This window comes from Girardinichthys multiradiatus, chromosome 8 (genome assembly GCF_021462225.1).
Source record: "Girardinichthys multiradiatus isolate DD_20200921_A chromosome 8, DD_fGirMul_XY1, whole genome shotgun sequence".
In the NCBI taxonomy this organism is placed as follows: domain Eukaryota; kingdom Metazoa; phylum Chordata; class Actinopteri; order Cyprinodontiformes; family Goodeidae; genus Girardinichthys; species Girardinichthys multiradiatus.
The window spans coordinates 37,918,249-37,937,000 of record NC_061801.1 but is presented as its reverse complement, the minus strand read 5'-3'; the positions used below and the strand labels follow the sequence as shown (position 1 = coordinate 37,937,000).

General features: G+C 38.9%; 1 protein-coding gene across 1 annotated transcript in view; it reads right to left on the bottom strand.

The window, feature by feature from the left end:
• Nucleotides 1-1,410: 1,410 nt before the first annotated feature.
• Nucleotides 1,411-18,752, bottom strand: part of npr2 (natriuretic peptide receptor 2) — an 80,427-nt gene continuing 63,085 nt past the window's right edge. The window contains exons 15-22 of the mRNA XM_047372663.1: nucleotides 18,188-18,356; nucleotides 11,883-12,029; nucleotides 11,184-11,307; nucleotides 8,752-8,820; nucleotides 8,485-8,659; nucleotides 7,811-7,909; nucleotides 5,464-5,555; nucleotides 1,411-1,946 (exon numbers count right to left, since the gene is read on the bottom strand). Coding sequence (XP_047228619.1) covers nucleotides 1,884-1,946; nucleotides 5,464-5,555; nucleotides 7,811-7,909; nucleotides 8,485-8,659; nucleotides 8,752-8,820; nucleotides 11,184-11,307; nucleotides 11,883-12,029; nucleotides 18,188-18,356 — 938 coding nt within the window. The 3' untranslated portion in view covers nucleotides 1,411-1,883. The remainder of the gene's footprint in view (nucleotides 1,947-5,463; nucleotides 5,556-7,810; nucleotides 7,910-8,484; nucleotides 8,660-8,751; nucleotides 8,821-11,183; nucleotides 11,308-11,882; nucleotides 12,030-18,187; nucleotides 18,357-18,752) is intronic.

Here is an 18,752-nt window from a genome sequence, read left to right as displayed (position 1 = left end):
GGTCCTGGGAGATGATGGTTCCCAGGAAGGGGAAAGATTCCACAGTGTCAATTGTGGAGTCACAGAGGGTGATGGGGGCAGGTGGGGCTAATGCTACCACCGCCATGCTTGACAATTGGTAACAGTGTTGTTAGGTCTGAAATCCTCATCTTGACTGGTCAAAACAAACTGGTCGTCATAGTGGCCAAACTCAGGCAACAGGAAGGAGATTGCACTCGCAGCTGGGACCTCTGTCATTCCGCTTGCAGCTCTAAGTTCCTTTTTGCTAGTTTGTTTGTGTCTCCTCTGTTGTCAGCAGAGCTACAGGTGTACCGTTTATTCAGCCTGAGTCGTTTCTTAGAGATGACGCATGAGACCATCTTCAGTTTAGAACATTTAAAGACTTAAGATATTATTTCAGTTTTAGTAGTTTTGTTTCAATATGAAGCAGGTTTTACTAACAGCTTGTGCATCTTTCATTATTTCAGTTTTGTTCCTTTTTTTCAAAACCTGCATGGTGGTAGTAGTGGCATGACGCTGCCACCACCCTGCATGACAATTAGTCCTGTTTTGTTACGTTTGAAAGATGTACCTTGACTCCTAACACACTTCTTGATTTTGTGGACAAACAGCTCAATATTTTAATCATCTGACCATAAAATCTTCCTCCAGAAGAGAGTTGGTTTTCCATGTGGGCAAATGCACATTTTAGTTAGAAATGAAGGTGTTGATTTTAGGAGAAGGACTTGTTTCTTGGTTGGCACACTCCCAGTTCATATGGGTTTCAAAATGCCTTTACTGTAAGGAGTTAATACTGGTGTTCCAGCAGTTTCCAATTCATTGTAGACTTGAGGCCTGGTGGTTCCTGAACCACCTAACCTTCAATCTCCATCCATCTGAGGAGGATAGTTTGGACATTATTGGATGTTTCCGCAGGACAGTGATCCAGAGACGAACCGTCATGCTTAAAGACATCCATCCATCCATTTTCTACACCCACTTATTCCATACAGTGTGGTGGGGGAGCTGGTGCTCATCTCCAGCGGTCCACAGGTGAGAGGTAGGGTACAGTCCATCGCAGGGCAACACAGAGACACACAGGACAAACAACCACGCACAAATCCATTCATACCTAAGGGCAATTTAGAGAGACCAATTTCCCTAACAGTCATGTTTTTGGAATGTGGGAGGAAGCCGGAGTACCCGGACAGAACCCACACATGCATGGGGAGAACATGCCAACTCCATGCAGAAAGACTCCGGCCAGGAGTCGAACCGAGGACCTTCTTGCTGCAAGGCAACAGTGCTACCAAAAGCGCCATGTGCAGCCCAAAAAAAAAAAAAAGGAAGAGGTCGAACCCAGAACCTTCTTGTTGACAGCCCAAGTAAATAAAAATATGTTCATAAAACAAATAGATCCCAGCAGATAGATAAATGAAAAAAAGAGTGCTTCACTCAGTTTATTGAACAAAATATTTTACAGTGTCTTGGATATACATATATACATCAGCTGATTTAAATGGTCGATGAACACCCTGCAGTAACAATGATTGCTATTCTGTGCCTTTAAAACTTCATGGACATTTCGAAAATACTAAAACATCATTGACTCCCAAACACGTTATTACAAATCTGAATATAGAAAGCACAAAAAATAAGGATTCATTTGTGAAAAGCACCCCCTCTCAGTACAGAAGTTCTTCATACAAAAACAACATTTCTTCTTTATTTCTTCTTGTTTATTTATGCAGGTAATAAATATACCTGGGATTTCCTCTGGTTCTGTCGTTAGGCTGTTTTCACCTCTCCTTGCAGGGAAATCACAGTTAAGGACTTATTCTAGAACAAATAAAGTAGCAGCTCTTGCTGTCATCTTTGCTGCTGCCACAGCATCAGCAGGCCTCTCAGATAACATACACATCAGTCTTCTCCCCAAGAAGCCAATATGTTCTCATTTTGCCTTTGCCCTGGAAAAACACAGAAATCAATGGGTTCATCAATGGAAATGCATCAGAGAAGGTGGGGGAGGGTGGCTGGGGTTTGATTTCATCAGTTTGATCGGCCTTTGTTAATGGGTGTCATAAGAGATCTTATGACACCACCATCTTTTTCCACAGGAGGCATGTCGGGAATAAAGCAGTAAAGATCAGCCTATAAAGCAAACATTTGACTGGTTAAGCCATGGGTGGCTGACATATTGTTTACAGAAGGTCTGATTGACTTATTTAAACGGACAGTTCGGATTTTTTTTTAAAGTGGGCTTCTGTAAAGAAGCTCTATCCAGCTAATTACAGAGTCTGCTTTTAAAAACAAATACAACCTCAAACCGCTTTTTTTTTTTGTTTGTTATACAGGTGCATCTCAATAAATTAGAATATCATCAAAAAGTTGGTTTTGTAATTCAACCAAGGAGGTTGATTTCATGCAATATAGAGATTAATTACACAAAGAGATGTATTTATTTCTATGAACTTTAATTACCCCAAATTCAACATTAGAATATTACATAAGACCAATACAAAAGGATTTTTAACACAAATGGTATCTTACGGTTAATATAAGCATGGGAAAGACTGCAGACAGTTATTCAGCTGCCAGTTATTAACAGCCTCCATGTAGTGGTTAGCCCTCAAAACCCCACAAAGTGCAGTATCCAAGCATGATTGTGGAATGTTTGGTGGAAGGAAAAACTATTGTTGAAAAAGGTGCACAAGCAATAGGGATAAACACAGGCTTGAGAGGACAGAGAAGCAAAGCAAATTTAGGAGTTCGGGGAAGATTGTCAAGGGGTGAAGTATGGACCCTTGGTAATTCATGCAAAAGGAGCCCAGACCAAGAACTGAATGCATTTATCGTACAGTGCACAAACATATTTTCAGTAGGCCAACTCATCAGGGAAATATAGCATTGAAATTTTCTGGACTGAACTGTATTTTAGGTTATCATTAGCTGAAAGCCATGATCAAAATGAACAGAAATGAATTCCTGAATTCTATCACTCTGTGTGTAATAAGTCAACTAAATAAATCAACTTTTTAATTTAATTGCAGAAATAAATTACATTTTGGCAGATATTCTAATTATTTTAGATGCACCTGAAACTTTTAAATATTTTCAAAGATAGGTTCATTTATATATAAATCTTTGGTCAGTTACACTGAAGACTAATGGCTTCCTAACAAGAACCTTCCCATGTGAAACATGATGAAGAGCAATAAAGAAGATGCGTCCCCCCCACCCCCAGATAGTCACAGTTCTGACATCCCTGGGCGGTCCAAGCAGTCAGAGGAACAATATGTTTGCCACAGGTGATGTCGAATCACTCAGAAGAGTCCTCACACACCTGCTTGTATTGCTTTGTGCTATGTGCTGAAAATGAATAAACACTCCACACCAAAGCAGTGCCTAAAGGGCTAGTATTTTTGAACATGAGAAGCTTGTAGACCCATCTGAAACATAAAACACCGTACTGTGTGATTTGATGTACTCGGAAGTATCACATTAGGCTTCACATTTTGGTTCCTTCTGAACAAGCATAGAAATTTGTTGATTTAGATGTCCATGAGAATTGATTCTTTATTAAAATGTCCTTTTTGGTTGATTTATTCTGGGTTGTTTTCATTTAAGGGCCGGCTTCTTCCTGCCATCAGGCTATATTTGACTCAAACAAGGTGCTTCTCCACCATACTGGCTCTGCGTTAATTACCTAAGAGCTGCTTCGATTAATATTGATTTCTTCTGGTCAATTTTGGCTGGAACCCTGCTTTACTAAACAAAACTTATCAATTAATCAATAAAGATAATAAGCCTAACTGTTTCCACGAAGCAGCACATATTGCTTCTGTCTTTCTGTGCCTTTTCAATGTTAAAATGCCAAACTTAAGATTAATTTTATCTGGATTTTATGTCATAGACCAACACACAGAGGTGCAAAAGTGTGAAGTGGAAGGAAAAGCTTTTCAAAAGCCCTACTTAGCCCCTCTGAGTCAACATGTAAAAGCTATTTTTGCAGCAGTTGCAGCTGCAAGTCTTTGGGGGTAAGTTTCTAATCTTTTTCCCTCGATTTTCGTTGCAAAAGAGGTCAATCTCAGTCAAACTGGATGGAGAGCATCTGTGTACATCAATTTCCATGTCTTATCACAGATATGGACTTACATAAAAGGATAAATATGCCGAACTGTTTCATTTGGATTTACAATTTTAATAACATTCCTTTGGAAATATAATAATATTTACACTGAGACCAACATGCAGATGCAGCGTTGTGAAGAAAAGATTACCTATAAACTGTTAACTAATTGTTAGAAAGTTGGATTACATCATGTGGAGGTCTGTGTGTGTGTCCTCCATGTGACTTGCCACAGGTTATCAACATCTATCCAACTGGGTCAAATGAGTGACCATAAACACCGTTGAAAGGCCGCCAGTCGGATTTGCATTATGTTTTGGAAAATTAATTAATTGTTTTGGAAAATAAGTCTTGTTTTGCTGACGTTTCCTCAGAGTCTGCCTGTCAAAGCAATGTACCTCTGAGGGCATACAAAACGTGATGAGATCGCCTGATTTTAGGTGGATTCAGAGAGAGAGGAAAATCTCCATGTGTTTGACGACAAAAAAAGTTTTGCATTGTCAAGAGACAAGCGGAGGAGCTCAGACTGATTTCAGAGGTCATTCCCTCATTCAGTACTACATGCACGTCAGACAATATAGCTCAATGTTGTTCGATCAATAGATAGAGCAATAAAAGATCAAGGTGGCTGTTCAGATAAATAAAATATCTGGACTATTTTACCAGCACAGAAATGGTAAATTAGCCACGTTATTCTATCTAGTCTCCGCATGCCCCTATGTGCTCCTGGAAGAAGGTGCACATATGTATGCAGGTGAGCGGTTTACGTTTTTGAACCTCCACCTTAGTCTCAAGCCTTTTAGTGCCTTCTTCCAGGATTGGCGTATATTTAGCTCCATTCACCTTCCCATTAGCCATGACCAGCTTCCCTGTCCCTGCTGATGGAAGGCATCTCCACAGGATGATGCTGCCTCCACCGTGTGTAATGGTTATGTGCAGTGTTAGTTTTCCACCACACGTAGTATTCTGCATGTTGGCCAAAATGTTTAATTAAGGTCTCATCTGAGCAACTTTCTTTGCAAAATTTGCTATGAGCCCTAGATAATTTGTCGCAAACTGCAAACAAGACTTCTTAGGGTTTTTCTTTTAAAGGCTGTTTATGTAATTATTTCATTTACTGATCAAAATGTTTCATCAACATAAATCATTTGGTTTTCATCTTAAAGTTTGGGAAGATTTATAAGCTTCCTCAGTTATTTTACATTATTACCATAATTTTGTGTAGATATTAATAAGCTGAGGTTAAATAGATTTCACATGAAACTCTGCTTTCACACTCCTGTATTCTGGAGGGGAACAACCTTGGTCATCATGATTCGACTAAAGAAAGAAAAAATTAAATAATCAGATCTTACCTTCATTTCTACGTCTCCTCGTAGCTGAAGGTCAAAGTAACCAAACTCATCAAGCACTTCTTTGGTGGCTGAGGATACGTGGATCTTTAAGGCTGCAAGAAAAACCAAAAGCACAGCATAAAGCTTTTCCAGTGTTTCAATATAAATAGCTCCAGCATCTAAAAAAACACCATTCGGCTTTTATACCAGCCTTCAACACATTCAACGGAAGAGACAACTGAGGATATAAGCCAGTGCAGTCAGTACCATCAGAAACAAGCAGCTGAGACACTAACAGTGATGAAAGCTTGATTAGTTTTACTCAGTTAATGCTCATCATGCAGGGGCCTGATTTCTACCTGTGAAGCTTCCAGCTGCACAGTTTATCGCTGGCTAAGGTGCTTTTTCTAAGAGCCATGAATTATTTACCAGAGGAGACCCAATACAGGAAAGCACTCAGTAGTTAATCAATACATCTGATGATTCAGACGTAAAATATCCAAGCACTGTTTCATAACTCTGACTGCTGACAGTATGAAGCAGGAGCAGAAATGTCAGAAAACATCAAGCTTAGAATGAAATTCAATATTTTATGAGGATAAAAAAAAAAAAAAGTTTTATCAACACTGTCGAACAAGTATCCTAAAACTTTACTGTCGCAACTATTGTTTGTCCTTCTTTCACCTCCGGAACATTGCCAAAATTAGAAATATCCTGTCCAGGAGTGATGCTGAAAAACTAGTCCATGCATTTGTTACTTCAAGGCTGAACTATTGTAATTCTTTACTATCAGGATGTCCACAAAATACAGTTAAAAGCCTTCAGCTGATCCAAAATGCTGCAGCAAGAGTTCTGATGAAAATTAAAAAGAGAGATCAAATTTCTCCTACTTTAGCTTCCTTTCATTGGCTCCCTGTTAAATCCAGAATATAATTTAAAATTCTCCTCCTCACATATAAAGCCCTTAATGATCTAGCTCCATCATACATCAGAGATCTGATTGGTCCATATGTTCCTAACAGAGCACTTAGTTCTCAGACTGCAGGTTTACTGGTGGTTCCTAGAGTCTCTAGAAGTAGAATGGGAGGCAGATCCTTTAGTTATCAGGCTCCTCTCCTGTGGAACCAGCTCCCAGTTTTAGTCCGTGAGGCAGACACCCTGTCTACTTTTAAGGCTTAAAACTTTCCTTTTTGATAAAGCTTATAGTTAGAGTGGCTTAGGTTATCCTGAGCTATCTCTGTAGTTATGCTGCTCTAGGCGTAGGCTGCTGGAGGACATAACGACCACTTTCACTCGCTCTGCTACATTCTCATACTACTCTCCAATTTTGCATTATTTGCTGTTATTTCAGTTTTTAACTTTGTTCTCTCCCAGTTTTTTCTCTTCCTAGAAGCTACACCTGATCTGACTCTGTATTTAGCTGTGACACCTTCCTGGAGGGGGAAATCAGCCAAGCTGCTGCTGCCAACAACTTAATACTCACCCTCTACCGATGATCCAGCTGGCCCTGTCTTTCAGTGTTAACCCTGTCTCTCCTAGACATAGCTACTGGCTGAGCTTCTACTGTGACTAACTCTATGTGCTCTCTTTCATACTTTAGACTTGAAAACTGGCTCAGAGTTTATCTGCTTAGCTGTCTTTCTCTCCTAGATTATGCCACTAAAGGAGCTGCCTTTAACGTTTTCTTTTACTTTCCTAAATAAAGTACTCCTGGATCCTTGCTTCTGTGTTCTCTTTGTATCTCTGCTCTGTTCTCTCAAACCCCCAGTCGGTCGTGGCAGATGGCCGCTCACACTGAGCCTGGTTCTGCTGGAGGTTTCTTCCTGTTAAAAGGGAGTTTTTCCTCTCCACTGTCGCTACATGCATGCTCAGTATGAGGGATTGCTGCAAAGTCACTGACTGGATGCAATCTGCTGGGTTTCCTTAGATAGAAAAACGTTTTATCCAAATTGAGCAATGAACTAAATTTTACTGCGTTTCTTGATAACTACGATCAATCTGAAATGCATGTTCCTGACTTGGAATCTGTCTGTATGATTCAGTTTAATAGTTTTTATTGTGTTGAGAATTGGCTCTGTATAAATAAATTGATTAAATGCAGACACGCAGACAGACGTAAGAAGATGTTGCTGCCGTTTGATCAAAAGATCAGAAAATTCAATAAGGGCCTAACATTCTAAAATTGAATGGAAAATCAATTTAATACACCATGAACCCGTGTCTCCAAAACACAGACTTGTTTGAAATGTATATATATCCCCTGTTAAAAATACACATCTGTCAGGAGACATCAGGGAAGCACATCCAGCAGGAACAGCAGTGGAAAAAAGAAGAGATAAAAAGTGGTGGCAGTGACAGCTGCTCTCACCCTCTCCGTTGGACTCCATTCGGGACGCCGTGTTGACAGTATCTCCAAACAAACAGTATCTGGGCATCTTCAGCCCCACCACACCGGCACATACTGGACCTGAAAAACACAAGCAAATCATGGTCACATTTTAGAGTCTGGAACACATCACCAGTGCTGCTGCATGTCGAGTGTCTGAGAGAAATAGGTGCAGTGCCGTGAAATATTCTAAACACCATTTCAGAAACCTATGATAAATTATGCCAGGCGCCGTTCAGCTGATAAACATGTTTATGACTGTCCTGTATACAACATTCCTACAAATTTGTCATCTCAACATGCCATAACTTTCCTTCTCTCTGTTCTTTTCAAGACATTTTAAAACATATGAATCCTTATAACCATAATAGGTTATGTATGTGTGTATGTATATATGGATGGATGGATGGATGGATGGATGGTTTTACATTTATGTTGTATGAAGTACGAACAGGCAGATGTGTTTTCTGGACACAAAAAAGGTCTCCAGTCTGATTCCAGACTGATTTGTAGAAGACAGGTCTGGTGTAACTAGTAATGAGGATGGTTCTGCTGTAATTGCTGTAACTTGTCTATTGAAAAGTAATCAAAACATTGGGAGCAGTTGTTGATGAGCTGAGAAAAAAATGGTGTCTGGTCTTTGGGATATGACTCACCTGTGTGTATACCTATCCTAAGTCTGAGCTGGTCATTCGGTCTGTGTCGGATCTTGAAGGTTTTGACCTGCTCTAACAATGCCAGTGACATGCTGGCGACCTCTCGGGCGTGGAGTTTGCCGTTCCGCACCGGCAGCCCGGACACCACCATGTAGGCGTCACCGATGGTCTCCACCTGCGGGCCCAGTCAGAAGACACTAAAATCCCGCCTCTTATCATTTTGCTGCTTCCATATCCCAGTTACACCTTAAAGTGATTCGTACGCACCTTGTAGACATCGAAGTTATCAATTATGGCATCAAAGCATGTGTACAGATCGTTGAGCAATGTGACAACCTGTAGGAAAACAATAAATGGTTTTAAGTGTTTAACATCCTGTACTTCTAGTACAGTATCTTTTAAAGCGGTCATGATCCACACCTTAAAGTAAGTTAACTTTACATAGCTAAAGGTTTTCTGAATGGTTCCAGAACTTGTTTTTGGACTTTGGCTGCTCTATGGCTCGGTTTCAGTCCAGTTCTTGCTTCTGTCAGCAAAGGTTTACAGCTTGTTGTCTGTTAGCTGTCAGCACAATACTGTTTAGGATCCTTTTCATGGCTGAATGAGGCGTGGTCCATATTTATGATAATGCTGTGGTGAGTGTATGAGTTAAAGCCCCAAACAGTGATAGTGGTAGAAACTGCCACTATCAGTTGGCCAGTATATTAGGCTACCATGGCGACTGAGCGCAAACAGGAGAAGAGACATTGCTGACCAAGGACTGATTTCTCTGGGATGTCTTCCTGCTGCTTGAGCGAAAAAAGATGTGATGGGTGCTGCTTCCCTCCCAATGCTGATTGATCTCCTAACATCTAAAGAAATACCCTTCTTCATCAATATCCTCCAAACAAAAGACACACAGTGTAGTTAATCCTAATATATATATAAAATAAATTTCATAGTATATACAGGTCAGTTACAAAGTATATTCTACTTAGGAATTTCTTCTGTTTTTTACATATTTCAGATGAAACAAATTTTAATATACAAAGACAAACTGAGTAAATACTAAATTCAGCTTTTAAATGATGTTTTTATTTATTATTGTTAAACAGCAAGACCTGTAAACAACCAAAAAGTCACCTAATTAGAACCTGTTTGACAACACGAAGTAGGCTTAATAGCAACGCATCATGCCCCAATCTAAGGAAATTCACCAACAGGTGAGAAGCAATTCTATTCAGTAAAGGGTTACAAGGCCTAACATTTCTAAGGCCTGTTTCACTTTCGCAGAGAAACATAATGATGCGGTTTGCATCCTGTTACGTGCAGTGTGAAACTAACACAACATTGTAAACAAAGAACATCATGCCAAAACATAGTGGTGGTAGTATAATGATCTGGGGATGATGTAATTAATAGAACCTTAAATTCTGCTCCCAAACAGAAGGTTCTGTCCCGTCACTGATTTGGGACCTTGGGCTCAAGTGAACTTGGTTTATGCAGTCAGTCAGTGATCCAAAGAACACCAGCAAGTTCTCCACAAAAATGAAATTAAGGTTTTGAAGTGCCCTAGTCAAAGTCTGGACTTAAATGGTTTCAGATGTGGTGGCATCAGCCTAAACAGGTCGTTCATGCTTGAAAACCTTCCAGTGTGCTTCAATTAAAATAATTCTGCAAAGAGAAATTGGGCACAATTCCTCCACAGTGATAGAAATGGACTCATTACCAGTTATCACAAATGCTAGATGACAGGAGACTTCCACCTCTTGCACAAAGTTAGTGAGACATCAGCGGGGGCAGTGAAGCTGGTCAGGGTTGATCGAAGGATAGATGGAGCTAAATCCAGCAAAATCCTCGGAGAAACCCTGTTAGAGTCTGGAGAAGCTTTGGAGACTGGGGTGGAGGTTTTCCTTCCAGCAGGACACCATAAACATCCAGCCAGAGCCACATTGAAGCGGTTTAGATCAAAATGTATTCATGTGTCAGAATATGACAAAACTTGGATAAATTCATGGGGTGTGATTATTAAGCAATGGTCTGTATATTTGTGAGCTTGTTGCTTTTGAATTTAAATGCATAAATTGTAATATATTTATGGTTTCTTACAAATACACTGGTCACTAAGTAAAAACAATGAGTAAATCCACTGGTTTTCCACCTTGGACCTGAAATCCAGTCATGCTGGATGTGGCATCATGCCTAAGTCTTAATCCAGGTACTTCCAGGGATTAAACAACTCAAAACTAGAAACTGATTCTTCTGGAGTGAAGAACTATTCATCAGAACCGCCTTAAAAGATCAGAAGAACCCTTAAGAATTTCGCACAAGATTTCAGATTTCTGTTTGGATTTTAAAAATACATCAACAGAATATCTGGATACAAATCATACTGAGCTCTTAAGCATTATTCTTAACTAAAGATGAAAAGTTGAACTTTGCTTTCTGCCAGACTCCAAATCATTGAGTGTTGTGTAGATCCTGAGGTACATCATGCCTGAAGTCTGAGGCCTCACTCAGATAATGTGACTCAACTCTGCGTCAACATCTTCCATTTAACAGCTGTACTATTTTCAGTCCCAGGCTGTGTGGGAACACGCACTCTGGAGGTAGCAGCCTGATAACGGCGAGCTCTTTAATGCATTAGCTGAGAGATCACGACAGCGCGCTGCAGAGTGGGAATCACCTAGCTCTGGTTCGAAAAGATGCTCTGAAGGTACCTGCAGTGGCGTGCTCTCTGCAGACAGAGACGTGAATCCAACAATGTCGCTGAAGTAAATCGTGACGCTGTCAAAGGCCTCCGCCTGCACCGTTTCGCCTCGTTTTAGCTGCTCCGCGACTGAGCTGCAGAAAAGCAGAGAAACCAAGAAGGAAAGATCAGACGATGCTCAAAACTTAGAGAAAATATGTTTTTTCAGCTGTTATCACATTATTAGCCAGCAATCCTCAGATCTGGCTGAATACCTGACCGCTACAATCATCCCCAAATGTCAGTTTATCTTTGCTCATTTTAATTTTGCTTTAATCAAACGATACCAAAAGCAAAACCCTCTCAGAGGCAGGGGTCAGTTGGTTTAATTCTGGTGTGCGGTGAGAAATTAAATCTTTCGTTTCTCTCAGGCCCTTTTTCTGTCTGCCTAATTTCAACATGACGAAGGAGGAGGCAGAGGATAAACGACTGAGAAAGGCTGGATTTGCTCCGTTCTGCTGTCTCCCTTTAATGAGCAGTTTGCCTTCCTGCTTTCTCTGCTGCCCTTTCATCTACAGTGTGATCGCACTGCGGGGAGATGTGTTTCTGAGTCTTTAATTAATACAGAGGTTTAGAGTTGCTGAAAATGTGTCACTGCAACATGATGGTAGTTCCCCCAATCAGCTGGCCTCAAGTTAATTGGTGGTTTTAGTTTTTTTTTTCCCCTTACTGTGGTAAGATTTGATAGAGGAGGTTTTCAGCTTTCCGTTTCTCCTCCAGGTAGGCCTGCGTCCGCTCCTCCACCAGGTTCTCCAGGTTGTTGGCATATTGCTCCATCCTGGATAGCAGGTTGTTAAGGATACTGGTGCTGCCCTCCCTGTGAAAAAAACACACGCAAACAAAGATGTAACAGTTCTGATTTAAGCTCTAATGTCCAGCTTAACCCAGAAAACTGAGGTCAACAAAAACAACAAGCAATCAGAAAATGTCCAACAAAAACCTCAAATCAGGGAGTTTAAATTGGCTAAAATCATTCTGGCTAATTATTTGCACTTTCTTGGAGCAATACTATTACTATTTACTATTAGTGTAGCCACTACTATTCTAGTGGCTACACTACCTAACAGCCATGCTGACTTAAACACACTGACAGCATGAGAGCAGACAACAATGGAAATAGGAAGACCTATTTATGTGCATAAAGGGAGCATAAATGGACCTTTAAACAGACCATCTGTTTTTACCTTGAGATACTAGATATGGACAATTAGTTGGAAAACTGGAACCGAACCTGTATTGTAAAATATTCTTGACCACAATGCACTTTGGTCTAAAATAACCATGTATGCTAACTTTTAGCACGTTAATGCTAATTTCCACAGCTAACTCAGCGTCAGAACCAGCTTTATTCACCAGTTTCATGCAACCTCACAAGGGATTGACTTGTTACTGTGCAGCGGTTCAACTTAGCTTTCAATGAAGACATTTTAAATAAAATTATATACGAAAGGAAATAAAAAACGTTTTTTGTAAATATTTATACATTTACAGCATATATATCTATAAATACATATATAAAGATATCTGTTGTGGCTGTTAGAGTATTTGTTTTGTAAAGGTGTACTGGAATTGTACTCAAACTGTTGCTGTCAAGACTATATATTTAAGGCTCCTTTCAATTATTAGTAGAGTTGCTTTAACCATCAATGCAGTTTCTAAGTTTTAATGGCTTTTTATGGGTAATATTCATGCTTTTTGTACATGGAAAATTGTGAAATTGTGACCTTTGACCCTCTCCATCAACCTTGGGAGTCTGTGAAGTTGTGCCAGAAACTTCTGGATAACTACTATTCTAATCACACTTCTCGTAGGTTTTTCTATTTCTGTAAAATGTGTGTTGTGTAATATTTATGTCTCAGGACAATCATATGCTTATGCATAAACGCACCCATACACTCACAGTTACTCAGACCAAGCAAGAAGCTGAGTCATCCACATGGAAACTAAAAGCATCACTGTCTGGCACCATCCCAGTTTGTACTGGGTCACAGCGCCTACAGACACCCACATGCTGTTTATCTTTAAAGGAGCAAATATCAAACGTACAAGACTAATGAGCAACAAGGCTCTGAAATTAATCGAAAAGGTCACATGAAGTTTACTGCACCCAACACTTCAGGCTTAGATTCCCATCACTGATCTGAATGGTAGAAACCAAGAAAAGAACTGAGATAAAATTTATTTTATTTATTATCAGTGCCACTCATACTTTAACCAAATATTCAGCCAATACATACAATGCATTTTTTATTAAGAATTGTGTAGTTAAAGAAAATGAATAAAACTGAATTAAGTGTCATGCTATTACGTTTTTAAACACTAAAATTAAAAAACAAAAGTGTAATTAACAGCAACGATAAATGAAATGCATTGGAATTAATCTAATATAGGATTTTGCATTTACAAGAATAATTTTATATGAGAAAATACTTACACATGCAAAACCACCCTACATCTACATCACTGTTTTGTGTGGCAGGTTTGAAAAACATATACATGCATGGCTACAGATTACAGGGAATGGCTGGAATGGGTTTTTGTCTAAAAATTAAAATCATCAAACTTCAAAGATAGAGTAAATGTGTTTAGAGTTTGATTTATGGCGACAAAGAATGAAGAGACTTTATGTTCACAGTGAGAGGTCAGCTATTCATAGCGAGCCCAGTTCAGGCTCCCTGTGTGGGTTCAAACCAAACCATTTACCACTGGACATCCTTTCACTCTCGCTCCTAAAATAACAGCCCATCCATCACGTCATGTCAACAGCATGCATTTTCCTAATGAAAATAACCAGCAGACGGTGCATTAAAGCGCGGGCTGCTCAGGCGAAGGGCTTCCAACAGAAGAGGAGGGACGTCGAACCCAGCTATCAAGAGCATCCTTGAGTGCTTCAGAGGTTATCAATCATAAGGACCTCTCTGCTCTCTACTTAAAACCACTCTGAATGGTTTTAAGTAGAGAGCAGAGTAATCCAATCTGGAGAAACACAGCTAACAGAGAATTCAATTCAGTTTATTTATATTGCGCCAATTCACAACACATGTCGTCTCAAGGCACTTCACAAAAGTCAGGTTCATACATTCCAATTAATCCTAATCCTTGAACAGTGCAGTCAGATTCAGTTATTTATTCAAATTGGATAAAACGTTTTTCTATCTAAGGAAACCCAGCAGGTTGCATTGAGTCAGAGAAGAGGCCAAGCTGATGAGAAAAACTCTCCATCTGTACATGAAGTACTGCATCAATGCAAAGTGGCATGGAGGCATTCAGCCTGTGGCTCCGCTAAGGTTCAGGAAGCCCAGGCTGCTTCCTCTCAAGGCTGCAGTTATTTCTGCTGGATATGCTGCTTTGTCCACACACTTCTTGCTTCCATTTTTTACTTCTATTATGAAGCTTAGATACAGCATTCTGCAGGCAGCCTACTTAGAAAGGGGTCAGTCATCAAAATAAAATATATGTTTTGATCACATAGGTAAAAGAATTATGGCTGCCATGTAAAGATGAAGATATTATTAAAAACTTTGTTGTCTCTGTTCAGATCATATCATCTTCATACCATGAACACTGATTCTCCACCATATCATGGCAGAAGGTGGATTTAACTCCTTTAGTTAAAAAGGAATCAACAACATTTTTCCATCGTTGGCAAAAACAGCATCCTTCCATGGTTTTTAATTGAATTTGGACTCATGTGACAAACTTGTTGCCTGCATTTGTAACCATGGGAGATGAGTTTGTTCCCAGAGAACTTGCTGCTGCATCGTTTCTGTTCAGAGTAGATTTATGGCTTCCGCCTTCCTTATACATTATCGAGTTATTTTGTGGAACGCTGCCTAGGGTGACAATGATTTTCCTAAGTACTTATGAGTTCATGTCACTGAATGGATCAGGAAGACCTCTCATGCCTTTTATTCTTATTTCACAGAGAGAAATATGATGAGAAATACCAGAACCAACAATGCAGATGAGCTGAAGAACTCTGTTAAACCTGGGCTTCCTTCACATTTCAGCAGAGGCTGATCGCCTCCATGTCACACTGCACTGATACAGTAATTATTTATTTGTTATTTATCAGAAAAGAACCATTGAGATTTAAAATTTCATTTACAAAGGTGACCTGGACCCTAGGTCATCCACCTTGACTCTAATTCACAAAGAAGGAGCCCAAACAAGTATTGAGTGCAAATACTGTACAGTACATGGAATCACTTTTCATTAGGTTCACAATTCTGTGTTAAAAATATTTTTATCGATCTTATGTAATCAAAGTTTCTGAGAAAGTGAATTCTGGGTTTTCATAAGCTGTAATCCAAAAGAAAAAGAAATAAAATACTCTGAAATTATTCTAAATAATATATGTTTTTTTTTTTATTAAATTACTTTAGTAAGTAAATATTTTGCTGATATTATAATTTAATTTGATGCACCTGTAGATGTAATTTCCTATCCAGCAGTGAGACAAGACAATTTCCCCCTTACTCCACACTATAAACCAATGAAGTGTCAGATGTTTAGATGCAAGGCTCAGCCTTAACTGCATGTGACATGTTTAGGTGTTGCAATAAAAACATTATAAGATAACAGTTTGTTTTTTAGCTGAACAGACGGATCCATGAGAGTCAGAAATCTCCAGCCTGCCTTCGGTTTAACCAACCATGACCCATATTTTGATATTCCTGCCACAACTTGCAGCACACTAACACTGATTGCAGCTGACAGGCAGAAAGTCACAACCTATGAAAGCTGCATACTGCATTCACCGAGGCTCTACACTTAATCTGCAATAACCAATAATATTATTAAGGTATACCCTCTTTTTTATCACGTTTCCGGGCAAAAACATAACATGAACAGTACTGCATGATCCATGTCTTCTTAAGGAGGTAAGATGCTTAAAGTAGGTTAGTAACTCCTTCGTGTGGTAGAAATGGGCTGGAAATAGTGATTCCCAAAGCTGTTCACTCCAACAGCTTTTTATTTCTTTTTAGTTTAGGGAACAAATTTCAAACCTGCAACATAATTTCAACATCAGCTTCTTGGTGTGTTGTTCAAATAAAGCATTTCCTGCCACAATACCTTTGTTTAGTTTTTTTACAAAGAGATTATTGTTTCTAGTAGAACAAAACACTAATAATTTAGTTTAATTAATAATTAAGTGTAGTGAGGTAACAATTCAAAGGCCTCGTCAGTCAAAAGAGTCTCTGACTCACTGTCAGATTTCATCAAACACACAATCATTCAAAATGAGCCACATTCATGCATTAAAAACTTAGTTCCTAATATTGCTCCTTTGCAATTTCATGCAAGCTGGATGTACCAATAATATATTTTATATTTTATAATTTCATGAGGTTAACAACTATTAAACAAGAAACATAGATCAAACACTGTATATCGGCACAAATGCAGTCATGAGGAAAAATTAGGACACCTTTTGTGGTTTTCTCACATATTTGAACATATGTATATATAGGCCCTGTGTACATGGCAAAACAACAGGTTCCAGTGCAATGTCTTGGAGGTCTTGGAGATTTGATCCCCAAATTCTGACAAAGAAGGAATTTTGTGAGTATTTGAAAGCTCAAATTAAACTGTTTTATGAGTTGAATGATAAGAAGGATATTTCCCTGATCTTGTTATGGGAGACATTTCCAGCTTTTGTTTGAGGATGTGTTTTGAATTTGGAGATAAGCCACACAAACTGTTGGCAAGGCAGCTGCGGAAAAGAGAAAGTGAGAGGACTATTCACACAATAAAATCTGATTTGGGCACTCCTCCTACTTCACATAAGGATATTAACAATTCATTTCGTGAACCTGAACTGGACCCTGCAACATAACAATGACCCAATATAGCAGTAAACCCACCAATGACTTGCTAAGAATTAAGAAATGAACAGTCCTGTGCCTAGTCAAAGTCCAGATCTTGATCTGATTGAGATGCTGTGGGGTGAAGAAACCCCTCACCACCTCACAGTGGAAATGAAGGAGTGCGGCAAACTTTCATCAGATTGATGTCAGAGATGGTAGACGGATACAAGAAGCGTCACTAAAGTTATTTCAACCTCAGGGGGTAAAACTTACTGTTAGGTATTATGGTGTCCTAACATTTACCTCAGTTAAAAACTCTTTAATCAAAAAATCTTTTGTTTAATAAATACAACAAGGTTAATTGTTGTTTAAAGCAAATAAATCATTTTCTTGTCAAAGATAAATGAAAACTAAATGATTAGGCATTGATAAGCGAACATTTAACGGGGTGTCTTCATTTTTTCCCACGACTGCACATAAACTAATGTTGCATAGTTTCTGAAAAGGCTCCAACAGGCTTATTTTTCAATCCAAATTACAAAAAATGTATCTGGTTTCTGTGCATGTTTGTGCTTTAGAGTCACTTTGTTTCAGCTGCACTCCTTACAGTAACTCTTCCTGACAGATCTGTCACACTCAGGGGAAAACATGCTTCCCTCCCTTCCTGCATCGACATAATACTCCAACCAAAATATGCGCATGAATAATCCATAAGATCATCGAACATAATACCAGAAACATGGACTCCAAATCCTTTCTTACTCAAACACACACTCATGCTTTCAGAGGGTGCTTCTCGTTAACAACCGCCTGTCAGGAATTACAAACAGCTTTTTATCAAAAATTGTCTGAGTGATTTTCAGAGCATGAATCTTTTTTTTCTTGTTCATAACATATTGGACTTGGCAGAAACAGTTGAAAGTCTCAATTTATCTTACTATATTCGGTCTGAAGAGGAAGATAGAAAAAGAAGTAAATGTTAATCTATGTTTTTAATGTAATTTAATCAGCGCACATAATATGAAATAAAATAGAGCTACACAAGTAGCTGTGGTTGTGTGTACTGACAATGTTTTTGTTGTTTCTAAAGGTTTTAGGGAATAAATTAATCCTTTAAAGGAAATAATGGATAAATAGATTTAGAAAAGTAACATTTTAGTCTTACTTGTTGAGTTTTGCCATGTAGATCTTGATGTGGCCAAAATCTGGCCTCTCTGCCGGGTCTTCGGCCCAACAGCCCTCCATCAGGATGGTCAGCTCCTCCGGGTGGCATGTGTTGTCTGTCGTTGGTCGAAAGTATGGCTTCTGGCCATTCCTCACCTTCTGTATGATTTCTGAGGGTGGACGAAAGCATAGAATGGTACAAAATCAGAATTTAAGGATGCACTGGTTATATTTCTTGCTGTTAAACCAAGGCTTCATGATTTATATTCATTTGATAATCCTGAACAATTTTAAAAAATCTGAAACAAAATATAATTTGTTGATTTCATTGTTTTTATAAGGTAGATATTCCTATTTCCACCAAATACATTATATCTGTCAGTCTGTTCATATGTACATTTTTGTAGTAGCATAACTTAGTGATGTAACTGCACTATTTGAAAAGATTGAATAAATAATTTTTTATGTAAAACATGTCCATACCAAAGGTTATTTTTATATTGCATATACACATAAGCACTCAATCTGTTAAGTTATGCATTTTTGTATTATCATAGGCCGCTTTT